We start from the raw sequence: 18932 nt of genomic DNA, 5'->3' as shown, positions 1-18932 counted from the left end.
TCAGTGACTGACAACAGGAGCTGCGTTCCTGGGTCTTGCACTACTTAGGGTTACCTAGTGCATATCACCTCTCTATGTCCATTTCAAAACTGTCAAGATGAGGGTAATAATCATGGTTCAAAGTGTTATTTCAGGTCTCTGAATTAGGGTTATTCACTGAGTCTTTGCTCTTTTTCTTCTTTAAGAATTTCTGCTTCCCAAGTTAATTAAGACCAATTTCATCAGATTTTCTTTGTATGAAGGAGATCCTTTGAAATTTTGAATGGTGCTGCTCTGGGTGTTCTACTAAATGCTGGGAGCCAAATCTATACCCTATTCAGCCTGTTGCTGTGGATCAGTAATACCAACTTTAAGACCCAGTAGAGTGCCATCTGGCATTTAGAAAGCCAACTGAGCAACCCTTTTCTTGGAGAACTTGTCTGTGAAAAACTTCTTTGGTGACATTTGGACTTTGCTCATTGATATCTTGTGGGTTTTTTTCTTGCTGCACGATGCATGTACTGGCAACACTGGCGCTTTAGGTTGAAATTTTGTATAGATAGGAGGCAGAAGTAAAACGAAAAGTATGTTTTCCTTTTCAGACGTGGAGTTAATGCCATGTTTATAGCAATTTTACTCCAGTGGGACTGGGAGGGAGAAATGGACAGAGGTTAGGAAGAAGAAATCTGATAGAGAACAACAGATCTGTGTCCACAGGTAGAGCAATGAGAAAGAAGGGAGAAGGCAGAGACAGAAGGGCATGAAGGTTTTTCTCACCTCAAGGTTTGTTTTAAAATCAGAATTGGTATTCTGAGTGTTTATTTCAGCATCAGGAAATTGTGATATATGATGGAGCTGTATGTTATCCTCGTAATATATTTGCATTCTGTATCATTCAGTAAGGGATATGGTATATAGTGTGTGCATCTGTTCCAATGTGCAGCATATGTGAGAAAAGTAGTTTCTAAGCTTTGTCTTCCTAAAGGTGCCTCACCAGTTACACAAGGCAATTAGAGTTAACTTCCCAAGCAGAAGTGAAGTATTTTTTAAAAAAAGTCACAACCTGGATTTTAGCATGAACTTCTTGAACATTGGTGTGGAAATGTACCTGCTAATATTACTGGCATATTTTCTTGTATTCCATATAAACATTCTCGGGATGTTCGAAGCTGAGGCTGCCAAACTTTGGAGAGGTTTATTTTAGAGTGTGCTCAATTCAAATGACGAGAACGGACCATTTATTTTGTGACCTATTTATAACCATTAAACAAACCGTGGTAAATGGATCTGCTTTGCTTAATTCACTGCATTTGGTGGAAGATTAAAAGCATGCAGAATACATTCCTGAAAATAGGTATGTTTGTGTCTGATACCCTACAAATCTCTGTATACTACAAAATTGTAAGTTTTAAATTAAAAGCAGTTCATTCTGCCTTCATTTTCACTCAAAGAGTTGAAAATAAAATACTGATCTTAATACTTAAGGCATTTATTACATAACTACTTTGCCAGACCAAATATTTGGGAGATTGGTAATTCCTACTGCGAGCTGTATATGATCCTGCTTGTAAATCTCAAAAAAAATGATATAAACATGTATTTTGTTTATGTAATTTAAGTTCTGGTTAATTTTAATGATGAGGGCAACACATTTTGAGGATTTTATGATTGTGTTTTGTTTTCCAGGTGCTCTTAAGATACTGAAAGAGTTGATGTATTTTTCCATGATGTATTTTTTTCCTGTTTTCCAAAGATGCTAACTGAAATTCTCTTTCTGCTTCTCAGGTTGTTTTTGAAGTTGTTACTTCAGGTCACTCTGGATATGTGGCTATTGATGAAGTGAAAGTTCTAGGACATCCATGTAGTAAGTGCCTATCTTGTGTTGTAAAGCCAGACCCCCTTAAATAAATTAAATAAAACATTACTTCACATGTATGCTGTTTGTTAAATAAGATGTATTAAGATCAAGCATGGAAAAGTAGGTTGTGATTTTACTGACCAAATGACTGAGGGCGGAAGAAGACACCAACTTCTGTGAGATTGTTCCTCTTACACCATATTGTGCTTGAATTCATTTGTAGATAAGAGCTTACTTTTAAGTAAGAGCTGTGATTCCAGGTAAAAAGTGCTTTACTGGTTACTACCAAAGCACCTCATAAAAATGGTTTTAGTGTTAATGGCAAGAAGACACACATTTCTTCAAGTACAGAGACAGTTATGCAGAATCAGCAGCTGTTAATTCTGAGTCACTTATTTCTAATAAACACAGCAGGCTCTCATGTTGTTAGAAAGTATAGGGGCTTCTGCATTTTGAATTTATATGCTTGGTTAGGTAGGATAAGTCTGAGGCAGCGTTTTAGCAGCTTACTGATTTTTTTTATACAGATCTTGAGAGGTTTGATCAGTGCATTTGTACCAATCAATTCTCAAAACCTGCAAATAGTTCTTGTTAATGTGGAAACTGAGTTATAGCCCATAGCATGTAGAGTTCTAACAAAACAGTATTGAAATGCAAAAGCTTTAATGAAAAGTTCTTTGATGAAGTAATTAAAATGTTAGAAATGAAGACATCAAACTAGTTCAGTTGTCTAAAGAAAATTGAAAAAGTGTGAAAATTGAAGTAAAATTACTCTGTGTCTAAAACTTTGTGAAGCTCATAATGATGTCCTTTCTCTATATTTCCAGAAAAATAGTTCTGGAATTATTAACTCTTTAAACAAAACAAAACCTAAAAAAAAAAGTGACAGCTGAGAAACGGGGAACATACTGAAGAATTTTGCTGGACATTCTCACATTAATAGTTTTGTAGGCAAAGAATTGGATAATTTTGGCCTAAACTCTGTCTGTCCTAATTGGGAAATGTTTTAAGAAAAGTAAAGGATGTATGTGTAATAAGCTTGCCGTAAGGATAGTTATGAAAATATTTTATCCCATATTTAGATACTAATTGATGCTCTGTTATTCCATCTCCTCCTTCTTATGCTGTCTTGCAGTGGATATTTAGCAACTTCGTGAAGCTAACTATTTATAAATTCCTTAAATTCTCCCAGCAATAAAGGTTTTTAAGAAAATACCGTCAACACTTTAAATGGTTGTAATGCTTTGCTAGAAATTAGTTGTTTACTTTGCCAGTCTGCTGTTCAGATTTTCATGTTTAAAAGCAGTGTCAAAGCCTTGTTTATCAATTAGTACAGACAGTGCAAGAAGTCTGCTTGGCTGCAGTAGGATTTGAGTAGGTTGGGGGATATTGTTCTTTAAAGGATAGATATCAAATATCTATATTTTTCTATATTACATGCTTGACACTTTGTAGTAAAACAAAAATACACACTATTTTTTACTTCAGTGGGTATAATTCTTGTTTGAATATCAGTTTCATGCTTTAGCTTATTTATAGATATATTGCTTTAATTTCTGCTGAGATTGTCTTTCTAAATGAAAAATAATCATTGGAGTGGAGCATCTGTGTTGTGTTTTGGGTCTTTTTCTGCAATGCTGTTGAAAAGAATTGTGTTTAAAGAATAGAGGTGTAGTTGGTGAGGAGTATTATGTTAGTGTTCTACCTGTTTGGTGGGCTGCATTTCTAAAGGATCTTTTCTGTAGACAGTGTGTACTTGGTTAAGAAGGAAAACCTGTTCCCCTGATAACATCATTTCTTACTGGCTTGTCTAGATGGTAGTGTAAGTATCTAATAGGCTTGTCTTCAAAACATTATTAGTTCCCAATATGATCTTCTTAAATAGGTTGTTATTACTAGAGGGATGCTGAGGTAGGGTAATTTAAACAGCACCCTTCTATTCTGCTCTTTCCAAGGCTTGGAAGTAAACCGACCTAGAATCTCATGTGTGGTCAGTGACTTGAACCTTTTAAAGCAGAACTATTCCATTTGCTTGGTGTATTTTTTATAGCTAGTATTTTGGTTTTGTATAACTTTAACACTTGTATCTTTTCCAACAGCAAAAACTCCCCATTTCTTGCGTCTTCAGAGTGTGGAAGTCAATGCAGGACAGTTTGCTACTTTTCAGTGCACTGCCAATGGTGGAACAGACTCAGGTGACAGACTCTGGTTACAGGTAATTTCTTTTTTTTCCTAATGCACTGATATCGAGAGAGGAGAGACTAGGAAAGCAATGTAAAACATGAAAAATTATGGGCTGTCCATTTCACTAATATTAGATTTTATTGCACCTTTGAACTCCTGTGTGGTAGGTATTCTGTTGTAGAAAACACTGCTGGAAGATTCTCCTGACTTGTTTCAGTGGAATGCCTTACTGAAATTAAAGGTGCTGTTTTCCTTATGTTTGGCAATCATGAGTAAAAATTACTTTCTTACAATGTCTGTGCTGCCTAACTGCAATATTGCACATAATTATTTTCTTGGCTTACCTCTATCTCTGTTCAGTATTTTTAGCTAAAATTCCATTCTTGAGGTTTAGGTGTAGAGAAGACTGTGTATGACAGTAAAATCCGACCTTCTGTTTTACAGAGCTATTACAGAGCCAAAGAATCTTACTTATATTCATTGAGTCCATTTGTTTTTACTTAATCAGTAATGTAGCTTCTAGATGGGTGTCAGATCTGGATTTAAAGTCTGTGTCCAACTAATTTTCTTTCAGTAAAGATAGTGTTCCCTTGTTCATATGTGTAGCCTGGTATCAAAAACATGCCTTTTTGCTTGATCTCTTTTAATAATGGGGGTGCAAGTTTAACAGCTGTCTTGCTGCCATTATTACAGAGTTGCTCCTACAGCAAGCAATAGTGAGTGTTTGGATTTAGCATTAGGAATACAGTAGCCTCCAGATCACAGTGATTTCAACACATGAAAACCTACATCCCAGAACTGAGACATTGTCTGTGAGTAGGAAGGAAGGACAATCAAAATAAGTGAAACAATGTCTGAAAAGATCAGCCAGATGAAGCTGCAGTAAGTGGAGAAAGAGGGATAGGTGAAATTGGCAGTGGTAACAGGTGGGATTTAGAAACTAAATTCTCTATTTATGCTTTTAAACAATTTCAGGCTTTTAGTATAGTTATCCTTTCCCATTGCATTTGCTTTTTGTAAATTATTCATTTAAATGTGTCAGGTTAAACAACTGAGTATTTACAAGAAATCTGACACACAAAAAATAATTTGAATCACTTGAAAAGCAAAGCCTCATATTTATCTGTATATGAATGATGAACTGGTATGTCTGTTCAGAAAGGGTCTGATCAAATACATTGAAGGCAATGAAAATCTCTTTTGGTTTTATTTGGGTTTACATAGGTATTTCCAACCTCTTGCTGATACAAGGCTGATTCTTTTTCTAGTGCTGCAGCCCCTTAAAGACAGTATTCACTGAATTGGTAGAATTAGACTCCTGTCTTTCCTTCGCCACCAAGATTTTTTCAAAGAATTATTTTTTTAGTCATGATAGGGTTTAGCATCATGGGAAAATAATGGGTTGCTGTTTCACCAATTATATCCTTTCTAGAATCTTTGAACTTTGACATAATGCTCTATTGTAAACCTGAAGGTAGAATTCAATATAAGAAAATCCTCATTCCATTCAGGTTTTTCAAATGTTTCAAGACAGTATCATTTCACCTTTAAATTTTTTTCACAGAACTTAGGACACACAAATTCTTTACCAGTCTGGAATGTAATTACTTTATTGTAGAAATTAAATATACTTCTAGACTTTACATAATACAAAACTATTTTATTAACAGGGTAGCAATTCCAAAATATCTGAGCTTAGTTGAGTTGATGCCTTGTTTATGCATGATAATGAGATTTTAATTTTTCTATATGATGGATAAGAAAGTAGTGACAGGCAGAATTTTACAGGAATTTTATCTTCCTACAGGGCCACTGTTTATTTATTCTGCCTGTACAACTCTAGGTCCCCCTGGTAATCAGCCTAAGGTTGTGCAAATTCCAGGAGTGCCTTTGCATAAGAATATTTTAGAAGTTGACAGGATCTCCTGGATAGCTTGGATTTATTTTTGCACTTGTTTGCCAGTTTCCACAGACGTCTGCTGCAACTTGCAGTAAGACTGATCAAACAGCTCCATGTGTGGGATGCTGCAAATTGAGGCAATGAGATAACAGTTCCCTACAGGATCAGCTGTATTTTAGTGCACTAGGTCGTTGGGTAACAGATCCCCAGCCCTTGCAGCTGGCTGTTCATCACCTGACTCTCTGGTTTCATGGTGTGATGCTGAGGAATTTTGTACATGCTTGTGTATGACATGTCATGACACTGCTGCAGGACCGTGAGTGCAGTGCATCTATCAGTAACAGCTGTCAGAAAACATGGTGATGTCTACATCGTTAAATGACTGGTTAAATGGACACTGAAGATCCTTGCACTCCCAGTAGCACTAAACCAAATACCTAACTACAAAACATCTTAATAAAAGACATTCCTATATACACTAGAGCCAGAATAAAATGAGCACCATTCCCTGGGAGCATTTATGCTAGCACTCAGGTAAGAGGGGTTCAGGCTTTAGTGGTACTGCAAACAAATCATGCAATCTCTATGATATGCTTAGTTTGTTCACTAGTAAGAGTAAGCCTTTTATATTATCCATTTGGTGGTCTGTTTCATTACACCTATAAAAACTTAAGGGTAAATCATAGTAAATAAATAAATACTGTTGTGTGATATTATCAGGGGCTTTTCAGCATTTCTGCCATGTAAATCATATCAGGAGGCCTAATCTGTTTGGACTTGACAGTTTCAGAATACTGTGAGATAATTTGCTCCCAAATGATTTCCAGTACCTGTCATTTCTTTTTTCAGATTCATGTTGTTAGTCTGAAGTACAGGTAAACTGCCAGGATGAAATTACAAACCCACTGAATTCAGTGACATTTCTGCAGTTTGTGGCAGGATTTCACTACTGTACTTCTGTCTCTTTCATTTAGTACCTCTCTGCTTCTCTGTAGCAGAGTTCAATCTTAGAGGTACACATTTATCTGATGAACAGATTAGTTACTTTTTAGTCTTCTAGACTCTAAGGCCTCTATGTTCTTTAAAACGAATAGTTGTGAGTTGGTTTGTTATTGTGGTCTCCATGTTTTTCCTAAGAACTTGTTGGAAACAGCATAGATGTTCTTAGTCTAATAATGTGCAGGCCTTGAAGCAGTCCTAAGTGAAATCCATAAATCATACTTTACTTCCGTCATTTTTCTTTCTCTTTTCAAATCTTTCCTGCTCTTATTCCCTATGGAACATGAAGTATGTTAATTTATGGAGTATTGTAGAACTTTTTGCAATTGAAAGGGCCTTGAGGGAAATACAATTCATATGTTAGCTGCCCAAATTAGACCACTGAGGCATGAAATTTGTTTCATGATGCTGCAATCAGTATTTACTCTTTTGGGAAAGGGAAGACAGAAAGCTGTTTACCTACTGCAGCAGTGCATTTTTCTTCATTCCATTAGGCAGCCATACTCCCTAGTTCATGAGCTATGATCACAAGCTTGTCAGGTAATCTGACAGCAAATTGTGGGTATTTTCAGTGGTACCATTTGAGGTTAAATGCAAATGAAAGGACTCAAGAATATCACACAGTATCATAGATGTTTGTTTTTGTCATTGTAATGAGTGTCTGGGTAACGAGGTCATTGGTTAGATTGTATGTTTTTGAATTCACATCTTCACTAGCTTACGTTCTAAATGTAAACATACCTTAGAAATAAATCTAGGAGTCTACAATTAACAGATGTGTCTAATCTGATTACATGTTCTTTTTCACATCTGTGAGCGACACAGGTTATTGCTAGTATGGGATGACTCTTTCTCTCCTATTGAACAGTTGAGCAAAAATGTCATTCCTGTGCTCCCACTGTTGGAAAGAAATGAAAGGAAGGTGGAACATTGAACCATTAATGGTCAAATAAAAGCAGCTGAGACAGTCTCCTGAAAAGCCTGTTAGTGTCAAGTAAATTTGCATAGGAAACACAAATCTGAATTACAGGAGAGAGGGGGTAGAATTCTTCCTCTTTGGAAGAAACCTGCTTCTGGTGCAGTATTTTGGCTGCAGAGAATTGGCTTGGTTTTCTTTAGCGTCTGAGGCCTGTCTCCATCTCTTCATTTTCCCATCCTCATCTGCTGCTTGTCATTATTTGCAGTGGGTGTGTTCAGTTGCCTCTGCATGTTGTTTATTCTTAGACTGACCTCCAGTATGATTTATAGGAAATTGCTGTCAAATCATAGCCAGATATAATGAAATTCCATTTTAATATCAAACACAATCTTTTGATATTGCAATTGCATTTTTCAGATATGTGCTTTGACTCAGTGTGAGTAGCCTTTCCTGAGAGAGGTTCCTCAAAGAGTAGAAAGCTATAGCTGATGAAAAAGAGAGGTAATCACTTCATTGCAGTAATTTATTTTCCCTGCTTTATTCTAAAACATGGATGAAATGTAAATAGTTACTTTAAAATGTAATTCTCAAACACATCAATTTTTTTGCAGAAATAGAGAACTAAAAGTAGAAATTTGTTGAAGGCAAGCAGATAACAATAGGCTCTCAGGACATGCCTGACAGCTGTAGTAAGTAGCATCATCAGATTTACCAGTAGGAAGAGACTAAGAAATATTTTTTTTTATAAAAGGGGAGAGGGTAAAATCTTTCATACCTTGGTTTATGCATGCAGGATGTGTACTATTTCATTTGCAGCCAAGAAATTAAGAACAGTATCACTAATGGCCGATCTCTCTTCTATCTCACATAAATAGTTTATTTCCTGGATTTGACTTTTCTTTTTGTCTTTCCTGAATGCTGTTTTTCACCTTATTTGGTGTAATTTTTTTGTATCCTTACTAATATTTTGCTGAAGGTGTGAAGACTATGAAATATTTTATTTATCTATATACAAAACGATCTGTGTGCGTTATTTATTTCTTTTTCAAAGGAAGAGATACTGTCCTGTGTCAGAGGGAGTTCTGGAAAGCAAATTGTTTTCCTTAGGAATACACACATAACCAAATGAGAGATACAAAAAACATCCTTGTAAGAATGTAGAACCAGTGAAATGACTCTTGGCAGAAGATGAAAATCAAAAAGATTTATAGGATATACCAAATTGTGCATGTGTGTGTGCATGTGCTTATTTACGTAAATTTTATACAATGACCCGGAAGGTGAACGAAGTTCTGGACTTCCATAAGAAGTTTTTGTTGTGCTCTGAGACTTTCCCATGATTACCAAATTATCGTTTTCATTGCCAAGTTTTGAAGCACTTGAATAAAAAAACGTTAAGGCCGTTTTTGAGTATTAGGATAATAAAGCAGTAATTTAACTGTTAAATCATACACATGTGTAACAACTTGGTAACACCAACAGGTAGAACTGTTGCTGTAAACTGTACAATGAGATAGGCCTTAAGATGTTCTTTTGAACATTGAAGTGTTTGATGGGTAGGTGCATTTTTGTACTACAGAAGTACACAAGACCATTTTTCCTCCTGCTCATCAACAGGTCAGTCTTCCAAGACTGGTCAAACCATCTCATGCACTGCACATTGTCTAGAGTCCATTGCCTTGAGAAGAGCTTTGATGACATCAGTCAGCTAAAGATTTTGCCAGGATTGCATGCATCCTGAAACATGTGCATCCTAAAGTGTTTTTTTGTAGATAACCTGAGATGATTTTACTGTTAGAAGAACAATTAATGTCCTGTATGAAGGGACACTATACATTACTGCATAGGTGAAAGTTTTTTGGTTTTTTTTCAATAATATTATTTCCAGATTTTGGAACATTAATTTCTTTGTGTCCCCCTCTCCACTAATGTATATATTTGTGCTTTTTTGCAGTATATATTCTGTATTTTCTATTAATTGTCATTAATCAGTTTTAGTTGTTTTTCAGTAATTGCACAGTAATCTTACCATATGGCAGAAAAACATCTATGAAGAACAGAACGTAAGTTTGTGTTAGACAGTGTCTAAGGAGCTGTGATCTTTGGTGAAATCTTTTCCCTCTTTATCTGCCTTGAATATGAATCATCTGATGCATATAATGCACTTTTTTTACATGGGCTTACTGGTCTTATTCTTGTCTGAATGTAGATTTCTCTGATGCTAAGATTTCACAAAAATATTGCTCCTCATCTGTTGTCTCTTTGGTAATCTCTAGTGTCCAGAAGAGATTTGAGAGAAGTAAATCTGAAACATTAATGAACTGTAGAAGTTTTGCTTTTAGATATGCACTGTAAACTCTGTTAAATCCACTGGGACCTTCATTATGGACAGTGGTACAAAACCTTAGGAGACCTGGGGAAAGCTTGGCAAAGTTTGTTTGTGAGTAACCTGAACAATTAGTGGATTTTGATCTTCCACATTTGCTGAGGTTGCATGTTATATCTATAGTGTCAGAAGTACCATGCAAGAGAGATATTATTATTTTTGTATTGCAAGGATGATACAAAACTTGAACTCTGGAAAAAATACTTGTGGTAACAGGTAATAATAGTTCTTGTTTCTTCTTCCTTTTCTTCCTGTTTTTGATGTGTATCTCAGGTATTCAGAAGCTACCAGACATTAATGAATTTGCTACATACATTGATTTTCAGAAAATTTGCTTATCTGCAGACAATTATGGACATAAGTCAGAGGGGACACACATAAACCTTTTCTTTCTTCCATCCCCACATATGTATGTATTCTCATTTGATGAAGTTGGTCTGGGATTACTTTTATCTCTCAAACCTTTCTGAAATTCTTGTCTGATTTTAAAAACTAAGCAATCCAAGTGTTCACTTTTCAAGAAACTACTTGTGATGTGTAAGTCTTCCAGTTGTTCTGGAGTTTTAAATAATAGAATGGTGATTAGCAGACCTAAGATAATGAAACTGTTGACCTGAGCCGCAGAGGGCTGGTTAAATTCAGCTTTCCTTTCAAGAGTGCAAGATGCCTGTTTCTGGATCCTGAAGACTGCCTTGATACAAAGGACTGTTCAGCAGCAGTAGAATCACTTAAGGACATGTAAGAATTAGGGAACTGATGAAATAAATTCAGTAAGTTTTCTGTGCTATGCTGGACCTTTGGGAGGAAGAAACAATGACCTTTACCATAAATACTGTAGGTAAAATGTACAAACTGTACAAATGTACAAACTTACTGCCTGGAGGAAGGTACCTTATTCAAATTGGGGTTGAGGAGAGGCTTTAAAGAAAAAAAAAAGAATAAAGGTTGTTGGTTGTTGAAGCATTTTTGAGGCAAGGAGATCCAAAGTAAAGTTTAAATTAAATCCAAAGAGAACATGATGGGAAGGAAACAGACCACTGGGGAAGGTGAGTGCTGGGGGTGGGAGCTGTTAAACTGTGACTTGATTACTGGGACAATCTCAGTAATTAAGACTGAAACACCTCCAGCCAGACCCTCCCCTCTACATCAGCTTCCCAGGTTCAGCTTACATGAACCAGCTTTTGCCTTTCTTACTACTGATTATTACTGCTATGGTTGTCTTTATTCACAAATTTCAATGTTAGTATTGAAGGGTTTATTACAGCTTTCTTATCTGCCTCTCTTCTCACCATTCATTCCTCCCATTTGGAAGAATCTATGCAGGAGGCAGTAGCTGAACCCTCCCTCAATAATTTGTCATCCTCAAATCTATGTGTTTCTTTCTTGGCTGCTTCTTCCTCACCTGCTTTGTAGGACTTGATATTACTCTGGCTCTGCCTGCTATTCTGCTTGTTTTAAACTTTGGAGTAGATTTCAGACTGGCCCCAGAACTTGTATGTTGGAGTTTCTTCTTCCAAAGCTGCCTTTCTTCCCAAGATTTTTCACTTCTGCAGTGAAGGGAATGTGGGGCATAAGTGCACTAGTTTTTGAGTCTCCTGTTACGTATCTGCATAAATAAGGCAGACAAAGACCTGCATTACTCAGCTTTGTGTGGTGTGTATAGATGAAAATTAAGCTAATGAACTCTACTTCCTATTTTCTCCTCATCACTTTGCTCCGTTCTAGCCCTTCCATAAGCCTGGTATCTGCAGAATGCCAGGCCCCAGAGTATTTAAATTCCTATATATGTTCTCTTCAGTTTTTAGCAAGGTGTTTATCCTAGCTCTTGGAATTTTACACAGGACTAGACGGATGATAAGAGTACTAAGTGTTGCATACTTCAAAGAATTAAAATAGTGTATTTGAGTAAGTGACTTTATAAGTAGGGCTGCGAGTTCAGAAAAATGCTTAGTAGATACATGGATCATTGCCATAATTTTTATCCAAAGTATTAAACTCCCTGTTAGGTAGGTATTTCCTGGTACTTTGTTTTATCCAGATGTTTCTGAAGCTGTGGTTTCCTACCACTCATTTTGTATTCTATAGTGTGCTATTAAAAATGAACTGAAAGAAAGTTTGGAATTTTACGTATTTTGTGAGTACTGGCAAACTGCTAGAGGATATAAACTCAGCTGCTCTGGAATTTAAAGTAAAAATAAGAAATAGATTGAGCAGGGTTTAGTTTTTGAGTTGATTTTTCTTACCTCTAAAATGTCTATGTAATAATAACAGATTTTTTTCCTGTCAGAATGGTACAAAATAATTTCAGTGTATGAGTAGATACTAACTGCTTTGGTTAAATTACATGGAGTTTAATGACTCCAGAAAATGCATTTTCTTTGTTTACTTTCTGTGTTTGCAACTGTGTCTTCAAATAGATGTCAGTGCTTAATATTTGATAATGTAACTACTCGATGTGTAATTTAAATGATATTTTACAGTACTACCTGACAGCTCCAGCCAGTATTCAGTTTTAGTCATAATAAGCAGGGATTTCTGGAGAGCTGTGTGAAGAAAAGGCTTAGTTATCAAACATTAAAATACTGAAAGGAGAAATCTTTCTTGAAAGGTAAAATAATAATAGCTTGCTTGAATGCCCATTAGTTACACCTGCAGAGTGCAATTCTGTCTCATAGCAGAATAATTGCAAATAGGACAATAATAATCTTTTTCCAGCATAGCCTTATTACTTGAATGAAATATAATTTTTAACTTAGACAGATGGAATACATACAAGATAATCACAGGATGTGTGATGGCTCTAATCTAGAATGACAAACAGTTGTGTTGGTTATGAACACAAATCTAGAAATTCAGAGGTAGCCATCTTAGTTGCTGGAATTATATGAACTCTGCAAAGCAATTTTCCTGAGGTATTAATCACTAATTGATTTAGATTTTATACATGCTTTAAACTAAAACTGCTTCTGGCCTTGCTGGATTTATTTGAGATTCCACTGATAAAACTCTAATTACAGTTTTATAAATGTGCATATTTGGAAGTGGGACAGTGCAAACCCTTTCTTCTGTGAAATGTATGAAAAGCTGCCTAATCTACCTGTGGACAGAGGGTGACTGATGTTTCCTTTTAACTCTGTTCTCACAAAATTGTTGATACATGCCTTGAGAGCAATTATTTCAGGTAGTGCTGGAGGTAACATCCCAGAAGTTCAATGCCTTTGAATTGCTGCTGCGTTTTTGTTAAAGGTATTTCTGAAAGGTTTAATATATAGATTGTTGCTGCTAGATTGCTGTTCACTTTAAAGACTTTGTGTTAGTTCGTTGCCTAGAAGAGCCAGTAAGTGTAATTTAAATAACTATCAACCTATTTCTTTTCATTCTGACGTGCCTAAAATGGAAAAATAACATACATTTTAAAGTGCTGTAAGCTGTCTGTATATGCATTTAATATGTTGGTACTAGGAATATGTATTTTTTTAAGCTGTGTATATCCTGCAATTCCATTAAGCTTATTTTTTTTATCCCTATATATTAAATAACTTGTTCTTTAATAGAAAATTCATTCTTACAAGTGACTTACTAGTTACATATTTTCATTAGTTGTCTTAAGTAGCATTTTTTTTATGTATGTAGGGTATTTTTTTAAAAGCTTTCTCTGAGCATTTGAAAATGCACAGGTTCCTCCGCAGCCAATGGAATCTGTTATTTTCATTTTTGGATCTCAATATTTATTCTGCAGCCATAGTTCTTGTTTTCTAAGGAGTTGAGATAGCTCTGCCCTGGGGATGTGGCCTCTGTAGTCCAAGCAGGTCCAACATTAAATGATGATGGCAGCTTCCTCTTTCCAAAGAATGAAGGATCCTGTTCACACAGTTCTCCAAGTCCCAGGGGCAGGAAAAACTAACAGCCCTATTCAGCAGTAAAACCTCAGACTTTTGTGTGGCAAAACAAGGCTAAAGTAAAGAAAGCTGAAAGAACTGTATTTATTTTTTAATTGTATTTAAACAAAACAAAACAAAATAAAGCCCCACCCAGGAAACAAGATACTACAAATTTGCTCCAGCAACATGTTCTAGTAGGTCTTAATACTGGTACCATAGTGTTGTATTGTAAATCATTAATTGTATTCTCCTTTCTGGAATGGGATTAGTAAATTACAGACTTGTCTTTTTTTTGTTTATTTTTTGATAAAATATGTATTTGAGAAGACTCAGGTTTTCATGCAAAAACTGAGAGTTTGCAAGACCTACTAGTAAATCTCAGAATCTCAAAAACCCTGAGATTAAAGTTTTAATGACTATAGCCAGTAAAACAGTATAGCATAAAAGAACTCTTATTTGTGGTAGTTCATTTGTGGGAGTTGCATTAGTGAGTGATGAAAACTTACTTTTCTAAATGCTACTAAAAATAGATATTCATAAAGAAATAGTAGTGAGATGTGCTAATATGTTTAATAAACAAATTTTCATTTGATATGTTATTTTTAGCCATTCTAAATGAAATAGCTGTTGGCAGTCAGCACTGAGAGCTTATAATTTATTGTACAGTCAGCTGAAATGGGCCTGTTACTGGAAAAAAAATATACCATACCTGAGTAGCTTACTGAAATCATTGCAGTAGGTCAGGGAGAACAAAATATGAATCACAAATAAAGGGAGTGAGGACTCTTGAGGGAGGGGTGTGTGGGTACTGTTATAGCAGAAACGATTCTGTATTCACATATCAAATTGTAAATAGCTATTTTTTGGACTAAAAATAGTCTTCTGCCATTTATCCACCGCTGAAATAAGAGTTTGAGAGAAGTGGTAGGTGTGGGATGATTTATTTATTTTTTAATTTTTTTTTTCCTGCCCAGCCTTTTTAACTGTCTTCTGCAATGCCTATAGATTGAACTTTTCTTATAGTTAAATTCATTGCCTGCATTACTGTTCCTTTATGCTTAGGCTTAAATCAATTAGGCAGCTGTCCTACGCATTTGCTGTCAACCCAGAAGGATGGGAAAACTTGCTCTCTTGGGCTGTATTTTTTCTTGTAGAATGTAAAACAATTATGTTTCTTAGTCTTTGTCTGTTCCAGACACTAGATTTTCCTTGAAAATAATTCTCCCTAAAGAGAGAAAAATTGGCCTTTTTTCTTCTCCTTTGAGTTCTAGTATAAAATGTGCTAGTGATTCTGTGGGACTATTTGAGTTCTAGCATATAATTAGACACTCTGCATTTTGTCTCCATAAGTTTGTAATGTTCAAGAGAAGTCAGTCAAAGTTATCTTTATTGATAATAATCTCCTGTTTATTTTACAGCTTTGTTACAGTAATAATAATAATAGTACTGAAGAGCCCTTCCATGAATTTTGAAGCCACCAGTAATTACCTTTTCTCCCCTGGATTTTGGTAGAGGACAAATAATGCTCAAATCCTCTGTGGAGCCAAGTTGAGTTACATTTAAGGCTCATCTAGCTTTTTCCTTTGAGCAAAAAATGATGTGCACCTCCTGAAGTCTGATTTGGCTTCTCTTTTTCTCAGTTAAAATCATTGGTATATGAATGGATGGCATGTATCACAATGCCATTTAAGTCGATTATTTGATCAAACTGAGATTTCCTGCTGTAGAACAGCAGTTAAAACATTCAAAATCAGGTGAGATTAGTATATTTGAGAATCAGCAGAAGATGAAAAAGATTGAGAGATTGAGAAGGTGAAAAAGATTGAGATAAAAGATTGAGAAAGTGAAACAGTAATTTATTGGAACTGCTACAGTGCATTGATTAGTTCCAATTTCCATTCTAAATGTGCATGGAAAAGATGACAAATATGCCCTATGGGGCTGGGTTGCCTTCAAGGGCTGCTGTAAGTTTCCATGAACACCTAGACGATGCAGTTCAGGATTTCTGCCAGCCACATGGAGGTCTGAGGGGTCAGTGTGGTGGGACACAGTTCTCTGTGTAGGGCTGGCAGGGACTGTGTAGGCATGTCTTGCCATGATTGCCCCCTCTTCATGAACTGCAAGTTAAGGCAGAAATTACAGTGGCATTGCCTAGTCCTTTCCCTTCATCTCTTTCTTTGTGGTAATAGCAAGAAATTGTTGTTTCAAAACATTTGCACAGTTGTATGGTAACTCTTCATAAGAGACCTGGTAAATTGTGGATGCAGGTTCCCCATGTGGAGGGGAGGGTGTGCTGTGCAGGCTGTAGAGCAGAGGAGTTTGTTCACACTCTAAATGAGTGAGCTAGTTTAGGTACTAGAATTAATCAGTGTGTGGCAGTATGTTTTTCCCTAGGGAATAACTTACCCCATTTCTGGGCAGGATAACATAGCCTCCATAAGGCTTCCTAATGTTGCAACTAAAAAAATGGGGACAGTAATATGGGTGGGTATAATGTAACCATGAGATTTGGGAATGTACCCGATCCTTCAAGAGTCTGAAAGCTGCAGTAACATACTTTAAAACTGCCTTACAGCTTGTGATTGTTCAACAGTTCTGATTATCAGGATTTATTGTTGTATTAGTAAGAAGTAATGTAGCTTTTAAGAAATATTCATTCTTCAAAATCCTAATTTTGATCCTAATTTAAATCCTAATCCCAAGAAGTGGGTTCATTGCTTATCTCCTGTTGTCTGCAGCCATCCTTGCTAGAAGGATATTACAGTGGCAAATCCAGTAAAAACAGTAGTTTTAAAATAGTACTTTGAAATGTTTCTTTCCAAGTGGAGGTGGTTTTGGTAACTGCCTTTCCATGTCACAAGAAGCTACTGTATCAACACCTCAAGCTTTGAAGAATTTTAAGGAGCTGTCAATGATCTGAAGTAATTCTCAGGTAATAATCTACAGCTGAGTAATTTTTAAGGCATGATAGCACATTCTTCTCTGGACATCTTACTAGCTTTTTTTTCTTTCATATAAGCTTTACATCACCCATGTTTTCTTTTGAAGAGGAAATAACTCTATATTACTGTGCATTAGAATCAGTATTTATTGCTAACTGTGTTCCTTCTTTGGTATAACAGCATGATTAGCTTTGACTTGTTTTTGTGTTTTATGGATAAGATTTATTTTGTGTGACTATTGTTTAAAGCTCTTTTGTTATAACTTGTATTTCAAGGATACTTCCAATTTAATGGGAAATGTGATCATAGTAAAATGAGATCAGTATTTTCAATATGTCTTAAATTCTGCTCAACAAACTACAAACTCCGGGGTAGAAAAAGAGACGTCAGATATGTTGTTGGTTTATAGAAACTTGATAGTGCAGGGCTCTTGACCTGCTTAAAGCTCCTCAAGTCAGAGAAACCCACTAAACATACCTGGTGTCATTATGTAGCATCAGACAGTGTGCATGTCTTCCTGGAGGGAGTGATTTTTGTGAAGTGCTGGTTGGGGTTTTTCAGTTTCCCTTCGTGTTTCAATAGTGGTTGCAGCCTTCAGTTTGTTGGAATACCTATCATATGAAAAGTGCACCTTTCTTGTTTTCTCGTTTTGGTTAATGTTGTCGGTAGATTTTTGATTTTTTTTTTCCATCCAGCTTTCATAATTCAATGATTACACATTTTCTGCAAGTTTTTGAGTGTTCATAGTGCACATATCCTATTTCATGGTCAGGCGGAGCATGAGTTCTGATGAAGATTTGAGGGCCAAGTCTTTCTGCCATTATCTTTGTGTCAAAGGATGTGGCAAATTGTCATCTTTGTTTTCTTCTGTCTTCTCCCCTGAGTTTTTCATTCCTTGTGCTCCTCAGCTATTACAGGGCTTATTTTCTTGTGCCATACATAAAAAGTGTTGCATTGACAGCAAGACACTGAATTGAAATAGCAAGTGCCCAGTTTCCAGTTATGCTGGAAGTTTCAGTTCATGCTGAGGAAGTGAGAGGTGGAGACAGTTTCAGGTCATTTACCTGGTAAATCTGTGCCTAGTCTCTTCTGCCAGAGTTGTTGATAACCCCTTGGGTGGGTGCTGCTATGGGAACCATCCACTGATGTCTCCCTTCAAAATGCGTATGCCAAGCAGCAGATGCAGGGAGGGAAGGAAAAGCACAGAATGATTATGCTGGATTTCATGGGGTTTTTAAAATAAATAAATAAATTTAAGTATTTGTGTAAAACAAGCTAAGCAAGTAAAAATTACATTGCACTAAAATCTTTCTGTTAGTTAATCTGTAAAGAGTTTAAAGCAACTGTTACAGATTAATGGTTGCCCACTCACGATGAATGGTTTCACTCATATGGGAAGGCAGAAAAGTCTCACTTCCACACCCGTAAAAAAAAACATACAGACTTCTGTTTTTATCTTTCCTCTCCTTCTGGGGAACTTGAGAGAAGTAAAATGAGTTGTCAGTATTTTTATTTGTTTTTTTAATATTACTAATAATATTCTTTATTTTCTATGCCTAGGGTATTTATGTACGGGATGCACCTTTGAAGGACATAAAAGTGTTCAACGCCCGACGATTTGTAGCTCTGTTTAGCGTGGTAAATGCCACGAAGCGGGACGCTGGCAACTATCGCTGCATGATCCGCACGGAAGGAGGAGTTGGTGTATCCAACTATGCAGAACTGATAGTCAAAGGTACTTCACCACACTAATCAGTATTTGCATGCTGCGGGTATGGAATCAGGGCTTGCAGTTGCTAATGCTCTAAGAATGTCACCCATAGCCTGTTAAACTTGATAAGAGGTTCAGTAAATAGATTTTGCTTATGTAAATCTTAAGAGTCT

The 18932-nt window shown here is 36.1% G+C and overlaps 1 protein-coding gene across 1 annotated transcript in view; it reads left to right on the top strand.

The window, feature by feature from the left end:
- PTPRM (protein tyrosine phosphatase receptor type M) overlaps positions 1-18932 on the top strand; it is a 434879-nt gene that overhangs the window by 144337 nt on the left and 271610 nt on the right. Inside the window, exons 4-6 of the mRNA XM_062500964.1 lie at positions 1765-1843; positions 3937-4052; positions 18609-18783. Coding sequence (XP_062356948.1) covers positions 1765-1843; positions 3937-4052; positions 18609-18783 — 370 coding nt within the window. The remainder of the gene's footprint in view (positions 1-1764; positions 1844-3936; positions 4053-18608; positions 18784-18932) is intronic.

The sequence above is a fragment of the Cinclus cinclus genome, chromosome 1 (genome assembly GCF_963662255.1).
Source record: "Cinclus cinclus chromosome 1, bCinCin1.1, whole genome shotgun sequence".
NCBI classification, from domain to species: Eukaryota; Metazoa; Chordata; class Aves; order Passeriformes; family Cinclidae; genus Cinclus; species Cinclus cinclus.
Note: the sequence above shows the minus strand (reverse complement) of the source record. Positions and strands in the feature narration are given on the sequence as shown.